The sequence below is a fragment of the Triticum dicoccoides genome, chromosome 6A (genome assembly GCF_002162155.2).
Source record: "Triticum dicoccoides isolate Atlit2015 ecotype Zavitan chromosome 6A, WEW_v2.0, whole genome shotgun sequence".
NCBI lineage: Eukaryota > Viridiplantae > Streptophyta > Magnoliopsida > Poales > Poaceae > Triticum > Triticum dicoccoides.
The window spans coordinates 429,417,630-429,433,710 of NC_041390.1; the positions used below are offsets into that span (position 1 = coordinate 429,417,630).

Here is a 16,081-nt window from a genome sequence, read left to right on the forward strand (position 1 = left end):
CAACTACTAAACGGGCATGAAATACCAATGTAGCAGTCTGTGCATAACCTTAATAATAAGCTTTTAGTTTTAGGCAAAGGAACCTTAATAATAAGCTAGAACAGACTGCTCTTATTGTGCGAGGGCATCAAGGTAATGATTATAGTCCCTGTGTAGTAGATGAGTCTAAACCTCTATGGATCCATGTTAAAATCTAGGGTGAAAACTGATAATCTTAGTGAGTGTCTCGTGCTCTATGAAACACTTGCCCTTACTTACGTTGTAGACTTATATATAACAGCTCTGACTAACTATGAAAATTGGAATGTTTAGTTCTAATTGTGTCATAGTGATTTTGCTTGACTCAATATGACCCAAGGACTATGAGTGGCCCGACTAGTCAAGACTAGTCGCCGAGACTAGTCTATGTGTTGGTACTTGCCTTCCAACCAAAAATCTTGATTAGTCGCGCGGCTAGTTCATGAGCGGTGCCCTGACGACTCGGCTCGACTCGACTCGTAAACCTTGATATGACCTATCATTATCAACTATCTATATTTTATGAATATTGCACCACAGGTCTACAAAAGGTGGGTGCAACTGGGTAAAAGGACTGGACAAACGCTCATTTACAGCTAGAGAGGTGAAAAATCCTCCTGTTGTGCAATTCAGTGCAACCGTGGCATGACTCAGTCACACTCTGCAATGATTGCTCCTTTTCTCTTCCTTCTCTTATCCATTTTAAACACTTGCCTCTCCTCGATTCACCTGAGCCCATCCAGTCACCCTTCCACGTGCCTTCGCAGTTTTGAACGACAGACCCACTTCAGTATACACCTTGACCTACCACAGCGGTTGCAACCAATCACTAAAAGACCGTGGCGCTACAGAAGCAGCACCATGGTGGAGCAGCAGGGCAGGGCCACCAGAGTGTCGCTCTCCACAGGGATGTTGCCCACTCTTGAGGTGTCAGCGAAGTTAGTCTCCTCTACCTGATTTGTACTGTTCTTGTACCCAGTTGCACCCACCTCTCAAGTTCTTAGACATGTGATGCAACTTACGCCAAATTGTTTCTCTGGAGTGGATTTTGCACTTGTGTGAGTGAGCACTCATACTATATCACATATCCAATGTGCCTTGAGATATGTTCACGGTCTCTCACCCCACATTTACTCACATGGGGTGAGATAACTTGCACATATCTCAAGGCATATTGTATGGTCGAAATAGTATGACCATACACGCATGCACACATAGATAGATAGGTAGGTATCACATATCCAATGTGCCTTGAGATATGTTCACGGTCTCTCACCCCACATTTACTCACATGGGGTGAGATAACTTGCACATATCTCAAGGCATATCGTATGGTCGAAATAGTATGACCATACACGCATGCACACATAGATAGATAGGTAGGTAGGTAGGTAGATAGATCTGATAATTTGGGGAAGATGGGTGTTACTGTTGCAATTTGCAACAATAATATCAGCATTCAGACATTCAGTTGTCAATAAAGATCAACAGGCAAGAAAGAATACCTGCTTTACAATGCTAGACCGTCGATCGGCTAGCTGAGAGGACAATGGATGAACTAGCTGCTTCAAGAGCATGAAAAATGATGGATAATCAATTGCGCCTGGTACAAAAAGTTTCAAGTAAAATACGCAAAATCGTGTTAGCAGGAGAGGACTGGTAATAGGGAATGTGTAACATTATACTTGACCAGTCAATACTATGAATGAAATATAGCTTAATATAATGTTAATCAATGTGAAACGGTTTTTCTTTACTGTCCCGATCTATTAATTTTCATGGCTTACCATGTCCCACTCGAGTGACTTCTATAAAGCTTACATGATTAACAGTTCGCTCCCTCCCTCTTTCCAATAAGTGATAAGCACCATGCCCACTAATGTCATATTGATGTTAAAGACTCAGAAAGTACTTGTATAAGTCACTAAGTTGCAACAGTTCTGCTATGACGCAAGTGGATGCTACCCAAGAGTGTCTCTCTCATGGACAGTCTGGTTTCCAGCATCCAAACCTGGCTAAGTTGGCTGCATCCTGCTTATCTTTTGAAGGAATGGATGGTCTTTTTTTCCTTGGGTTTAGAAAAAAAGATTAACTACCTCTGGATTTCCCCCTCAGTTCAGCTTTAGCATACAATAAAGAACTTCGAGAACGGCATAGGTGCATTTTCTGAAGGAAGTAATTTAATGACAAAACAAAAACTTAGATATGAAAATAGGACATGGGAGACAAAGATCAACCTCCATATACCAAGGCTTCGATCCTTTGCATTGCAGCAATACGTATAGACCAGTCCTTTTCTGGATTAAGGGCAGATGCAATCTTCTCAATCTCTCTAAATAATTCTTTCTCTGAATGAACTCTTATGGGTTCCACCGGTTTTTCGGTAATATCTGTGTCACCTGAAAAATAACACGAAATCCCATAAGACATCCAGATTGCCACAACAACTTTTGACTACTGAGCTTTGTTTGCTTAATTTCTTCGGTAACAAAATAAATGATCATGTTGTTTGCAATGGAGGCATCCATACGATCATTATCTACCAAAATAGTGGAACAGAAAGCCTCTACCTTATCTACCAAGCGAATAAATGATCATGTTGTTTGTAATGAGGGCATCCATATGTAGTGCATACTCTGAAAGGGACAACTGCATTTGAACACACTGATGAATGGACTATCAAATTTTAGTTGATGCAAGGTCCAGAATGGAGGCTGATAATTAACACGCAGATATTTCAAGGCTAATAGTATATAAAAGCATGGTTCCTGAAGGGAACATGTGATGTCCAGTTCAACTATGTCACTGAATCCACATGTGGAATTTACCACTGCTGTCCGTCCAAATTTTGAAGTCATGAACCAACTAAATGCCTTTTAATATCATTATCCGTACATGAAAACAAAAGGAGTGCCACATGTCTAACCAGAAGCAGTAGTAGATTGGCCATTTCAGTTTGCTCTAGTGACTCTTCTAGTTCTAGGCATACATCTTTCCAAAATCCAAATCGTTTGACCATGCAATTAAACTACACTCAATAATAGCAACAAATATCGTTGTTCTTTATACAAACCATATAAAAGGAACAGAATAATAGATGCACATAAAAGATGAAGCAATTAGTTGAAGTCTTTGTTAACACTTTTTTGCATATCAAACATACTAATCAAATTAAATGGAATTGTCCAGTATGACAAAGTAAAACTTGCCTCCAAATAATGTGCTTTCCCTTGATGTGTTTTTTTTCCTTGGACTACCTCTTTTGGGATGAGCACTAACAGATCTTTCCATGGCCCTATATTGCGTTCTAGCACCATCAGATGAGGGAACCTTTGGTTCTATTTTATCCAATCTTGAATTTATTTCCTTTAGCTGAAAACACCAAATGAGGCAAAAGACTGATAATCACGATGTTATGTCAGCACAGCCAACGTTAAATTTGGATAACCATGGAGAATGCAACAATCACGACAAAATAAACGGATAACAATGGAGAGATCACCATGGTTAAGTAGTAAAAAGCCACATGCATTAGTTCATTACCATATAAGAAGGCAGATTATGGCGCTGCAACTCTTCATGGAACTGAGATCCCATATTTTTGTACATCTCCTGTAGTGAATAGGTAGAATGCAAATTAATAGATTACGGGTGAAGTATTTCAGTTAAATATATATGCAGAGCATCATGGGTAGTCAGGCAGATCAGAAGAAAAAATTGAGTGTTTGCATTTGAATATAGATAAATTGCATGACCACAGAAGTTAGTGTTGCCTTGTTTTCAACAGAAATATGGTTGGTTGGTACCAGACCTAAAATAACTTCCGTATGTCGTTAGTAGCCACATAGTAAGTAATGGTGCCTTCTTGCCTAAAGCCCTAAAGTAGTTCAACAAAGTATATGGGTAAAATGCAGAATAGGAGAAATGCAAGAATAGGGGAAATGCAAGAGACTGAGCACGAGAAACAGAACGCAGCCAGAGAACATCCAAACATATAATTTGTGTTTCTTAAGTCAATTAGCTTGGTACAAGAAGCAAGTCACCGAACTGTACAATCTAGTTAGCATCATACAGGCGATGGGACCGCAAAAATAATGTAGACATGAGAGAAAACAAAAACAAAAAGTAAAAAGTTCTAACCAATAGCCAAAGAGGGAGCGCGATTTGAAGAAAAATTGCATGAATAACTGAAAAGCATCAAAATGGGCAGGCTTGTGATGGACCACCTGAATACAGGAGATTGCAGCCTCTCTAACACTTTGATTCAAATCATTCAACAATTGCAGGACCTGTGTAGTTGAAACAAGATTAGCAGTTAGCATTGCCAGTTACGCAAGAAAATAAAGGGGAAACTAGATATTCCGTATCCAATAAGGAGAAAAAACATCCTGACATACAGGTGAAAGAAACACTCGCTGTAGAAGGAGCTCTGTAGAAGCAAAAAGCCCAACTGCCGTTGCAAGAGTGCGCACAAACTCTTCTCGCACCCTCCAGTTCTTGTGAGTCCAAGCATAACTTCCAGCTCTTTCAACAATGATTGTTGGAGAAGAAACCTGACATTTGAGAGACAGAATCAATTCACCATACCCCGCGAGAAAGCCAGGGGGTAAAAATAGTTCCACATCTAGATAGAAGATCATTTATGTGACAAATTAGTAACTTCGGTGCAATTCAGAAGGACAATTTTCCATGTAAACAAGAGTATGCAGCATAGGAATGATAATGATATATCAAAGCTCACAGTACCGAGAAGTTTTTATTCAAAGCACAGATGGGAATTTTAATGCCATAATGGTGGGAAACATCATGTTTCAACTTTGAAGTGGCAAAAAGAACTAGAGTCTTGCAAAGTGCTGGATAAGCCCATAGCTAGTGTTCAGAATTATAAGAGTAAATACTCAATTTCAGTCCAAAGTCGCTGTCCGGTGATTCTCGACGGTTGTTGTTTCATCGACTTCGTCTCATACATGCACCTTTCTTCGGTGTTGCATGCTCTTCTTAGCTTCTAGCTCTCTATGTTTTCCGCTGCGTCCACCAAATCCGTTGTTGTTTCGTGTTTCTCATGCCATGCCAGTCCACCATGTCTTTGTCCATCAGCCTTTTTCTGGTCCTTGTCCTTTAAATAGGATTTTTGTGACCTCACAGTTCATTCTCGTCTTCTTGCCAATGTGGACACATGGGACGCTGACTAGACAGGAAAAGGACGAGAACATGTTGTGCATGCGATAAACCAAAGTACCCTCCTTTGAGCTAAAACTTGAGAGAAGGACTGCATTGTAACACTTTTCGCTGTGTTATAGCTCTAGCATGGTTGCTGTACCTTCTCGCGTAGAAATTTGTCACTTACTGGACTATAAATCAGTAACAAAATCCAATTTCCTTGGGCATTTTGGGGTTTCCATGTGTGCAGAAAATCCAATTTGGTCACTTTCGTAATTTATGGACGAAAATGAGCTGCGGACAACAGTTGAATATTTGATACACAAAATGTGTATTTAAATCCAAATACAAAATCATGTCAGTGAAATCCGCAACTTCACATGTATAACTGCGCCAAAAGAAGCTGCCACATACAAGAAAAGGGGAATTATTGGTTAGATTTGCTACTACCTCTGCTTGGCTAAGAGCAACTCCAACGCGCCGACCCATTTCGTCCGCGTGTGTCCGTTTGGGTCGCCACGGACAGAAAGTCGGCCCAACGCGCCGACCCAAACGGACGCGCGTCCGCTTTTCGTCCGCCTGCCAACCCATTCCTGGCCCAATTTTGGGCCTCATTTGCGTCAACGCGGACACAAAGCAGGCGCGCGCCTACTCCCCTGGCCCACCAGTCGGTGGCACATTGGCCATTCTCTTCCACCCCTATCGACAGCAACCCCTCACCCGCCCCACCCCGTCGCCGCCGCCGCCCAGTTCCGGCGCCTAGACCCATGCCGCCACCACCGCCTCGCCACCGGGCCACCCTGACGTCGCCACGAGCACGAAGTCGCCCCCGCGGCCCCGACCAGCTCCTTCTTCGGACGCCGCCACGCTCGTCGGATGCCGCCAGGCCAACTACCTGGTCCAGGGGAGGCGCGCGTCTCCTCGCCGGCCAGCATCTTCGACGACGCCCACAAGCTGTTCGACAGTTTGCCCCCAAGGTACAAATGGACTCCGCCGACGAGTTCATTTTCCACAATTTTCTCTATGGCTCCGACGATTCCTCATCTGATGACGAGGAGATGGTGGCTGCTGTGTTGGTCCATGACCACCTTAATAGGTAGCGGCCGTTGTTCCGAGGCTCGATCCCGAGGCACACTCCGGCGTTGAATCGCAATCAAGAGAGCGGCCATTTCCTTCTTTGGAAGGACTACTTTGACACAGCCAGCCCGCTGTTCAAACATCACCAATTCCGGCGGCGTTCCGTATGGCTAGGCATGTTTTCAACCGTATTCGAGAGGGGGTGGTCCGATACGATAACTATTTCGAGTGCAAGGAGGATGCCCTTGGAAAAATTGGCTTCTCATATTATCAGAAATGCACTGCAGCTATCCGGATGCTTGCATACAGAGTGCCCGGTGATCTCATTGATGAGTACGTCCGTATGAGCGAGTCTACGTGCCTAGAGTCCATGTACAGGTTCTGCAAGGCTGTGATAGCAGTGTTTGGCCTTGAGTACTTGAGAGAGCCGACTGCTGAAGATACAGCCCGCTTGTTGGCGATCAGTGCCAGCAGGGGCTTCCCAGGGATGCTTGGCAGCATAGACTGCATGCACTAGGAGTGGAAGAACTGCCCTTCTGCTTGGCAAGGGCAGTATAGGGGCCATGTCAGGGCTTGCAATGTCATACTTGAGGCCGTGGCCTCACAAGATCTCTGGATCTGGCACTCCTTCTTTGGCATGGCCGAATCGCACAATGACATCAACATGCTTCAACGCTAACCGGTGTTTGCAAGGCTTGCCGAAGGCAACAGCCCGCCGGTCAATGTTAACATCAACGGCCACAACTACAACAAAGGTTACTACCTAGGTGATGGTATTTATCCTCAGTGGACCACTATTATGAAGACAATCCCCAACCCTGTCGGAGAGAAGAGGAAAAGATTTGCCCAAGAGCAAGAGAGTGCTAGGAAGGATGTCGAGCGTGCCTTTGGTGTTCTGCAATCTCGATGGGGCATCGTTTAGTATCCTGCTTGAACTTGGAGCACCAAGAAGTTGTGGGAGGTGATGACTGCTTGTGTGATCGTGCACAATATGATTGTAGAGGATGAGCGCTCGGAACGTATTTACGATCAAGGGTTTCAGTTTCAGGGTGACAATGTTGTGCCTGAGCATGGAGGAGTAGCGGCAACGTTTGCACAATTCACCCAATTTCATCATCCAACGCGAATTGGGAAACTCACATTCAGCTGCAAGATGATTTGCTTGAGCATATGTGGGCTCATGTTGGCAACCAATAGATGTATCTTTTTTTTTAAATGTATTTGAGACAATTTAATTTGTATTCGGCTTGTAAACTATCCTATATTTATTTGGTTGTGAAACTATGCTATTTTTGTTTGCTTATGAAACTATGCAAAATGTGTGTATATTTGTTGAAAAACGGCGGCAAGCCGGCCACGCGGGCAAATATGGGTCGGCGTGTTGGGCACACTGCCGACCCAAAACATAAACAGGGCGGACGCCGAGCGGGTGGCCGACCCAAACGGACAAAAAGCGAACAAAATCGCCGTCTGTTTGGGTCGGCGCGCTGGAGTTGCTCGAAAGTCCATATTAGCACCTAAAACAAAGACGGTGAAGCACCTAAAGGACAAAAATTGCAGATATTTTACCACTGAAAGCAAAATACACTAACTGCTCGGGTCTAGATACAGATACTATACTCCAAATCTCCATCTCTATCCAGTGGTGTAGAGTAAGCATAAATTGAATAAAGAGTGATATCAGCAAGTCCAAACTGGTACCTTCATTTAGTCAAAACATTCCAGCACTCGCCTCAGGTAAGGTAAGGCGTGTTCGTTTGACTAGAGAAGAGAAATTATAATCTAATTCACTTAGTTATGTTTAGAATTCCGTTGAAATGCTGTTTTTGAGACAGGAGTGGATACTCCTGGTCCCTGTAGCAGAAATCTAAATGTGAAGTCTTCCAAGGATAGGAAAGCAGAGGGCAGCATGGGGGCAGACCAACATTGCAGTAATCCGGAAGGCGCACCCAGAGAATACCACGGACGAAACATATTCTTAGTTGTGCTTCAATAGATTAGATATATACACTGACATAAGAAAACAGGATCACCCATACAAAAAGACCCCGGTCATTGCGCACCATGCACCGCTAAGTCAGAGGAGCAACCAAGGTAGTTTGCCTTATGAATGTAAGGTCCGCTTCATCCTAACTAAAATTTGGTAGTATTCCATTGGAGTCTAAAACAGAACCCTATGTCATACACTTGAACACCCACATGGATATGCTGGAACATGAGATCCTCTGCTCGAACCATATTCCATTGCAACTACCCAGGAAGCATGGAATGGAACCCACATTCCCCCGGAACCGAACTCGGAGGGCACAAATGATACTGATTGCGAAAGGCAACAATGGAGAGGCTGTCGGCTGACCTCCATGAGCGTGACGAGGAGCTGGCGGGAGGCGTCACGGACGGGCTGCTTGCCGTCGCCGAGTCGCTCGACGGCGGCGGGCACGAGGGCATTGAGGTGGATCTTGAAGTGGTCGCCGGCGAGCACGGCGGCGGCGGAGAGCGCGTGCAGGCCGCCCTGCGCGACCCGGAAGTTGGCGTCCCTGGTGAGATCCATGCAGGTGTCGACGAGCGCCGTGACCTCGGCCGCGGTGAGCCCGCGGCGCGCCGCGGCCTCCAGGGCCTCGTGCAGGCGCTCCACCCCGGCCAGGCGCTCCTTGGTGTCCTTGGAGCGCGCCGCCTCCAGCGCCGCCTCCATTTCCGCCAGCGCCGAAGCCTCCTTCTCTGCCGGAAGCAAGGACGGCTGGCGGAGGTTGGGGTTAGGGTTCCCGGCGAGTTCGGGGAGAGGCAGGCTGACGGTGGGAAGGGGAGTTGGTCGGATCTGGGAAAGGGAGGGAGGCAGGAGGGAAAGGAGTGTGCGAGTGCGCCGAGGCAGAGAGTAGCTCTGCTTGGGTAGTTTCGTTTGCAAATAGGTCCCTGTTTTTTATTGAACCAGCAAATAGGTCCCTGTTGATGTGTGATATACTTCGTCACCGCCCTCGTGGGGGTGTATCGCGAGTTTTCGTACCGCGTATATTTCTGCATTCTGAGGACCAAGCAGTACTTCCAGTACACGTAGTACTTTCTAGTAGAACAATTTGTACCCATTGGGGGTGGGGGTGGAGGTGGGGGTGGGAGAAGCGGATAAAGACGGGGAGAGAGAGAGAAGATTAGTTGAGTTGTAACGTCATGATAGTAGGTGCAATTGCACATTATGATTGACATTATGGTTTATGATTGGGGGTCCTCTCCTCGTGTACGTACTACCAAAAGTGCAGTGAAGGGATAAATGGTACTCTACTACGAGCGTGTACGCCCCGGTTCGGTCCAATCCTTTCCACTTGCAGCCCTGCGAACGGGGCGTCATAAAGTGGTACTGATACGCCACCTAATTATACCCTGACAGTTTGTCTGATAGGACGGAATGCCATGCTTTGGATCAGACTAGTGTGGCTGCGTCAGGTTAGCGGCAGCTTTTCCGTTCTATATGGTACAGTCGCCGTTTGGAAATACATGGTGGTGATCGATGCGTACCGCCTAACAGTAATGGACCGATCTTCTTCTGTTCGCCCGCTGGTGGCTGGTGCCGTGCGGATAGACATCGCGCTCAATCAAGCATTTCGCGTGGCTGTTCCACTGTCCTCTCCTGGCCTAACACAACTACTAGTACTACTACGTGCACAAGATTACCAAGGGAACCAGTCAGTATAAACTTCGTGACTGCATGTGTCAGGACCCCTAAAACGAGCACGTATTTATCCGCAGACATGTACACGTTCATGCAGTACAGTCATACGAAAGCCGGTCATTCAACCACACACGCATCCGTCATCGATCGAGACGGCAGCAGTGCCGCACGGCCGTTTTCATGGTCGCTAGTTATCGGTCACGGGCCTAGGCCTCCGCGAGGTCGGGGTCCTCGCAGACCCAGGTTGGCACCTCATCAGACTTGATGAACACGGAGCGGCGTGTCGCATTCCGTCGTTCCCGCTAGACCGCCTCGTTGGCCGCCTACTTCTTCAGCCAAGCACGATAGCCCGAAACAATGTGAAGCCGCCGTCAAGGGTAACTACATTGTTATTCTTAATGGCAATAACACAGTAGAAGCATCTTTCTCCTTTTTATTTTTTTCAACAAGAGGGGCCACATGGCCCTCATTTTTATTAAGAAAATGGAGTCTTTTACAAGAAAGGAACAATACCCTTTTACATCCCGGCAATAAACCATATCATGATGCTAAGAAAATATTGTCAAGTTAGTTTTTATCATGCTCATATGATTCGCGTTCGTTACTTTGATAATTTGATATGTGAATGAACCGGTGCTTGGGTGCTCTTCTTACTTGGACAAGCCTCCCAATTATGATTAACCCCTCTGGCAAGCATCTGCAACTACGAAAAAAAATTAAGATAAATCTAATCATAACATGAAACATGTGGATCCAAATCAGTCCCTTACGAAGCAACACATAAATTAGGGTTTAAACTTCTATCACTCTAGCAACCCCATCATCTACTTATTACTTCTCAATGTGTTCCCCCTATGCTCAAATCATGGTGAAGTGTCATGTAGTCGACGTTCACATAACACCACTAGAGGAAAGACAATATACGTCTCATCAAAATATCAAACGAGTACCAAATTCACATGATTACTTATAACAAGACTTCTCCCATGTCAGCCGAAACAAACGTAATTACTCACAAAATATATTCATGTACATAATCAGAAGGGTATTAAATAGCAATAAGGATCTGAGCATATGATCTTTCACCGAATAAACCAACTAGCATCAACTATAAGGAGTAATCAACATTACTAGCAACCCACAGGTACCAATATGAGGTTTTGAGACAAAGATCGGATATAGGAGATGAAGTAGGGTTTGAGAGGGGATGGTGCTAGTGAAGATGTTGATGGAGATTGACCCCCTCTCAATGAGAGAATCATTAGTGATGACGATGCCTTCGATTTCCCCTCCGGGAGGGAAGTTTCCCCGGCAAAACAGCTCTGCCGGAGCCCTAGATTGCCTCTGCCCAGGTTCCGCCTTGAAATTGTGGCACTTTGTCCTGAAAACTTCCTCCTTATTTTTTCCAGGTCAAAACGCATCATATAGCAGAAGATGGACACCGGAGGCCTGTCAGAGGGCCCACAAGGTAGGGGGCGCGCCCAGGGGTAGGGCACGCCCCCATCCTTGTGGTCACCTGGTGGGTCCCCTCTGGTAGTTTCTTCGCCCAATATTTTTTATATATTCCAAAATAATTCTCTGTAAATTTTCAGGACTTTTGGAGTTGTGCAGAATAAGTCTCTCAGATTTGCTCCATTCCGATCCATAACTCCGGCTGCCGGCATTCTCCCTCTTTATGTAGACCTTGTAAAATAAGAGAGAAAAGGCATAAATATTGTATCATAATGTGTAATAACAGCTCATAATGCAATAAATATCAATATAAAGGCATGATGCAAAATGGACGTATCAACTCCCTCAAGCTTAGACCTCGTTTGTCCTCAAGCAAAAGCCGAAGTCGAAAAATATGTCCACATGTTTAGAGATAGAGGTGTCGATAAAAAATATGGATATGAAGGCATCATGATTATCTTTAGAATAGCAACATATATGGTCATATAATTTCTTATGATAAAGTAATAATTCGTTCACAAGGTAAAATATGGATCACAAAACTTTATTGAGAACCAACAAACCATGATGTCAGTCATTGAAGCAATTGCAATGTATCATAATATAGAAAAGATTCAATACAAGAGCTTTTCAGCAAGTCCACATACTCAACTATCATTTAGCCTTTCACAATTGCTAACACTCATGCGATACTTATGAGTTCAAAGCCTCAGTCGGACACAGAGAAAGATAGGGGCTTATAGTTTCGCCTCCCAACCTTTTACCTCAAGGGTAATGTCAACAATAATACTTTATGATAACCTACATCCGAGTGGAAAAAAGGTGGTAAAAAGGAAAGGTGAAGATCACCATGACTCTTGTTATAAGGGTAGAAGATAAAAGTTAAAGATAGGCCCTTCGCAGAGGGAAGCAGAGGTTGTCATGCGCTTTTAGGGTTGGATGCACAAAATCTTAATGCAAAAGACGTCACTTTATATTGTTGCTTGTGATAATCAACCTTATTATGTAGTTCATCACTTTTATTTCTTCCATATCACAAGTTTGTATAAAGCTTATTTCTCCACACTAAAAGATCATGCATATTTAAGGAGCAATTTTTATTGCTTGCACCGATGACAACTTACTTGAAGGATCTTACTCAATCCATAGGTAGGTATGGACGTATGGTGGACTCTCATGACAAAACTGGTTTAAGGGATGTTTGGAAGCACAAGTAGTATCTCTACTTGGTGCAAAAGATTTGGCTAGCATAAGAGGGAAAGCAAGCTCAACGTGTTGGAGGATCCATGATAATATAACTTCTATTTGGATATAAGAAAACATAATCCATTATGTTGTCTTCCTTGTCCAACATCAACTTTTTAGCATGTCATATTTTAATGAGTGCTCACAATCACAAAATATGTCCAAGATAATATATTTATATGTGTATCCTCTCTTTCTTTATTACTTCCTATTAATTGCAACAATGACCAAAACTATGTTTGTCAACTCTCAACTTCTATTCATCATACTCTTTATCTGTGAAGTCATCACTCTCCATAAGATCATTATATGATCTTTTTATTTCTTTTTAGCCCTTCTTTTTCCCTCGAGATCAAAGCAAGAAATCAAAGCCCTCAACTCAAAACTACTCTTTATTATATAACTCACGGACTCGATTACATAGATAGATCTCAAAGAAAAACTCAAAGCTAGATCATACTAAAAACTTTTACTCTACTAGATCAAGATATAACCAAAAGGATCAAACTAAGAAAAGCGATAAAGATAAAGGTGTGATGGTGATACGATATTGGGGCACCTCCCCCAAGCTTGGAAGTTGTCAAGGGTAGTGCCCATACCCATGTATTTAGATATCTTTTCTTTGGAGGTGGTGATCCAATATTCTTGGCAATAATACCCTTCAAGATCCGATTTTCTTCCTCGGGCCTATTGACTTGCTGTTTAAGATCCATTATTTCCTTACGGAGTTTGCCTGTGATACGTCTCCATCGTATCTATAATTTTTATTGTTCCATGCCAATATTATGCAACTTTCATATACTTTTGGCAACTTTTTATACTATTTTTGGGACTAACATATTGATCCAGTGCCCAGTGCCAGTTCCTGTTTGTTGCATGTTTTTGTTTCGCAGATAATCCATATCAAACGGAGTCCAAACACGATAAAAACTGACGAAGATTTTTTTGGAATATATGTGATTTTTGGGAAGAAGAATCAACGCGAGACGATGCCCGAGGGGGGCACGAGGCAGGGGGCGCACCCTAGGGGGTCAGGCATGCCCTGGGCCCTCGTGGCCACCCCATAAGGTGGTTGGTGCCCTTCTTTCGCTGCAAAAAAGCTAATATCCGAATAAAAATCATGTCCAAATTTCAGCCCAATCGGAGTTACGGATCTCCGGAAATATAAGAAACGGTGAAAGGGCAGAATCTGGAACGCAGAAACAAAGAGAGACAGATCCAATCTCGGAGGGGCTCTCACCCCTCCCATGCCATGGAGACCAAGGACCAGAGGGAAAACCCTTCTCCCATCTAGGTAGAAGGTCAAGGAACAAGAAGAAGAAGAAGGGGGGCCCTCTCCCCCTCTCTTCCGATGGCACTGGAATGCCGCCGGGGCCATCAGCATCACCGCAATCTACACCAACAACTTCACTGCCCTCATCACCAACTCTTCCCCCCCCCCTCTATACAGCGGTGTAACCCCTCTTTTACCCGCTGTAATCTCTACTTAAACATGGTGCTCAATGCTATATATTATTTCCCAATGATTTATGGCTATCCTATGATGTTTGAGTAGATCCGTTTTGTCCTATGGGTTAATTGATGATCGTGATTGGTTTGAGTTGCATGTTTTATTATTGGTGTTGTCCTATGATGCTCTCCGTGTCGCGCAAGAGTAAGGAATCCCCGCTGTAGGGTTTGCAATATGTTCATAATTTGCTTATGGTGGGTGACGTGAGTGACAGAAGCACAAACCCGAGTAAGTAGGTTGTTTGTGTATGTGAGTAAAGACGACTTGATGCCTTATAATGCTATGGTTGGGTTTTACCTTAATGATCTTTAGTAGTTGCGGATGCTTTCTAGAGTTCCAATCATAAGTTCATATGATCCAAGAAGATAAAGTATGTTAGCTTATGTCTCTCCCTCAAATAAAATTGCAATAATGATTATCGGTCTAGTTATCGATTGCCTAGGGACAAATAACTTTCTCGTGACAAAAAGTTCTCTACTAAAACTAACTTAGTTGTGTCTTTATCTAAACATCCCCTAGCTTTTATTACATGCTCTTTATTATCTTCCAAACATATCATATCACACCTACAAAGTACTTCTAATTTCATACTTGTTCTAGGTAAAGCGACCGTTAAGCGTGCGTAGAGTTGTATCGGTGATCGATAGAACTTGAGGGAATATTTTGTTCTACCTTTAGCTCCTCGTTGGGTTCGACAATCTTACTTATCGAAATAGGCTACAATTGATCCCCTATACTTGTGGGTTATCAAGACCTTTTTCTGGCGCCGTTGCCGGGGAGTTATAGCATGGGGTGAATATTCTCGTGTGTGCTTGTTTTGTGCTCCTCTTTATTATGTGCTCCTCTTCAGATCCCCTAAGTATTTTTTATTTTGTGCTCCTCTTTTCTATCTTTAGTTATGGGTAGGAAACGCAAAATACCAAAAAAATTAGTGGTACTTGCTGAACCAATGGTTGAAGAACCACTCAAAATCTATCACACTACTGAAGCTTTTTACTTGGATCATCTTCGATCCCTATGTGCTCGGGCTACCCCAACTAGCTTAGTTGAGGGAAAATCTTTAGATGAGCATGCTTGTTATGTGCGACACCGCATATCTGAAAAAGGGAAACTTTTAATGGATCAAATTCATCGTTTATAGTGCTATGCTTGGAATTTATGTGAAATATATGATTGTACTTGTTGTTCTAAAGACCCTAAGAAACACCTTCCTTACCAATGTGGGTTTAGTGATAATGGAATCGTATCTTCGTATACTAAGGGTGTTTATAATTACTATGATGTTCAACAAATTGAAGAATTTGTTGCTTTTAGGGGTACTTGTGAAATTGCTTCTTTTATTAAAGAGTGTGATACTACTCTCTACAAAACTGAAAATTTGGCCATACTTAAATATTGCTATGATGATTATGCTTCTAATCCTTATATTAAACCATATATTGAGGACTCCTCCATTGTCCAAGAAGAGACTGATATTTTGCATGAGTCTATGAAAGAAGAAATTGATGAAACTATGAGCTCATTGGATGAAAAAGATGATGAGGAGAGCGAAGAACAAAAGGAGGAAGAGCGGATTGATCACCCATGCCCACCTTCTAATGAGAGTAACTCTCCAACTCATACATTGTTTAATTTCCCTTTGTGCTTACCGAAGGATGGTTGCTATGATGATTGTTATGATCTCGTTTATTCTTTTGAAATATCCCTTTTTGACAATGCTTGCTATGCTTGTGGCCAAGATGTCAACATGAATGTAGCGACCCGACCTCAGACGGTCAAGTCTCTGTGGTCAGTGTCATCCCTGGATCGGTAATGCTGACACACACAGTACTCGAAGGATTTATAACAGAGTAGCAATCACACACTTATTACATCGATAGTCTCAAAAGAGAACTTATTACAATAAATATGGCGTAAGGCCATCTAAATAAGATAACAGCGGAAGGTTTGGAAGATAA

General features: G+C 43.5%; 1 protein-coding gene across 4 annotated transcripts in view; it reads right to left on the minus strand.

The window, feature by feature from the left end:
- LOC119317124 (CLIP-associated protein-like) overlaps positions 1 to 9,112 on the minus strand; it is a 21,079-nt gene extending 11,967 nt beyond the window's left edge. Inside the window, exons 1-7 of one of the 4 annotated variants that reach the window (XR_005153524.1) lie at positions 8,612 to 9,108; positions 4,416 to 4,571; positions 4,245 to 4,307; positions 3,562 to 3,630; positions 3,228 to 3,390; positions 2,256 to 2,417; positions 1,524 to 1,621 (exon numbers count right to left, since the gene is read on the minus strand). Coding sequence is in view for 3 of the 4 variants with exons in the window: in XM_037591526.1 (XP_037447423.1) it covers positions 1,524 to 1,621; positions 2,256 to 2,417; positions 3,228 to 3,390; positions 3,562 to 3,630; positions 4,245 to 4,307; positions 4,416 to 4,571; positions 8,612 to 8,947 (1,047 nt within the window). In the remaining variant the exon portion in view is untranslated. Of the gene's footprint in view, positions 1 to 1,523; positions 1,622 to 2,255; positions 2,418 to 3,227; positions 3,391 to 3,561; positions 3,631 to 4,244; positions 4,308 to 4,415; positions 4,572 to 8,611 lie in introns of all 4 variants that reach the window. The other 3 variants (XM_037591526.1, XM_037591525.1, XM_037591527.1) reach the window with 3 other exon arrangements.
- Positions 9,113 to 16,081: the final 6,969 nt, after the last annotated feature.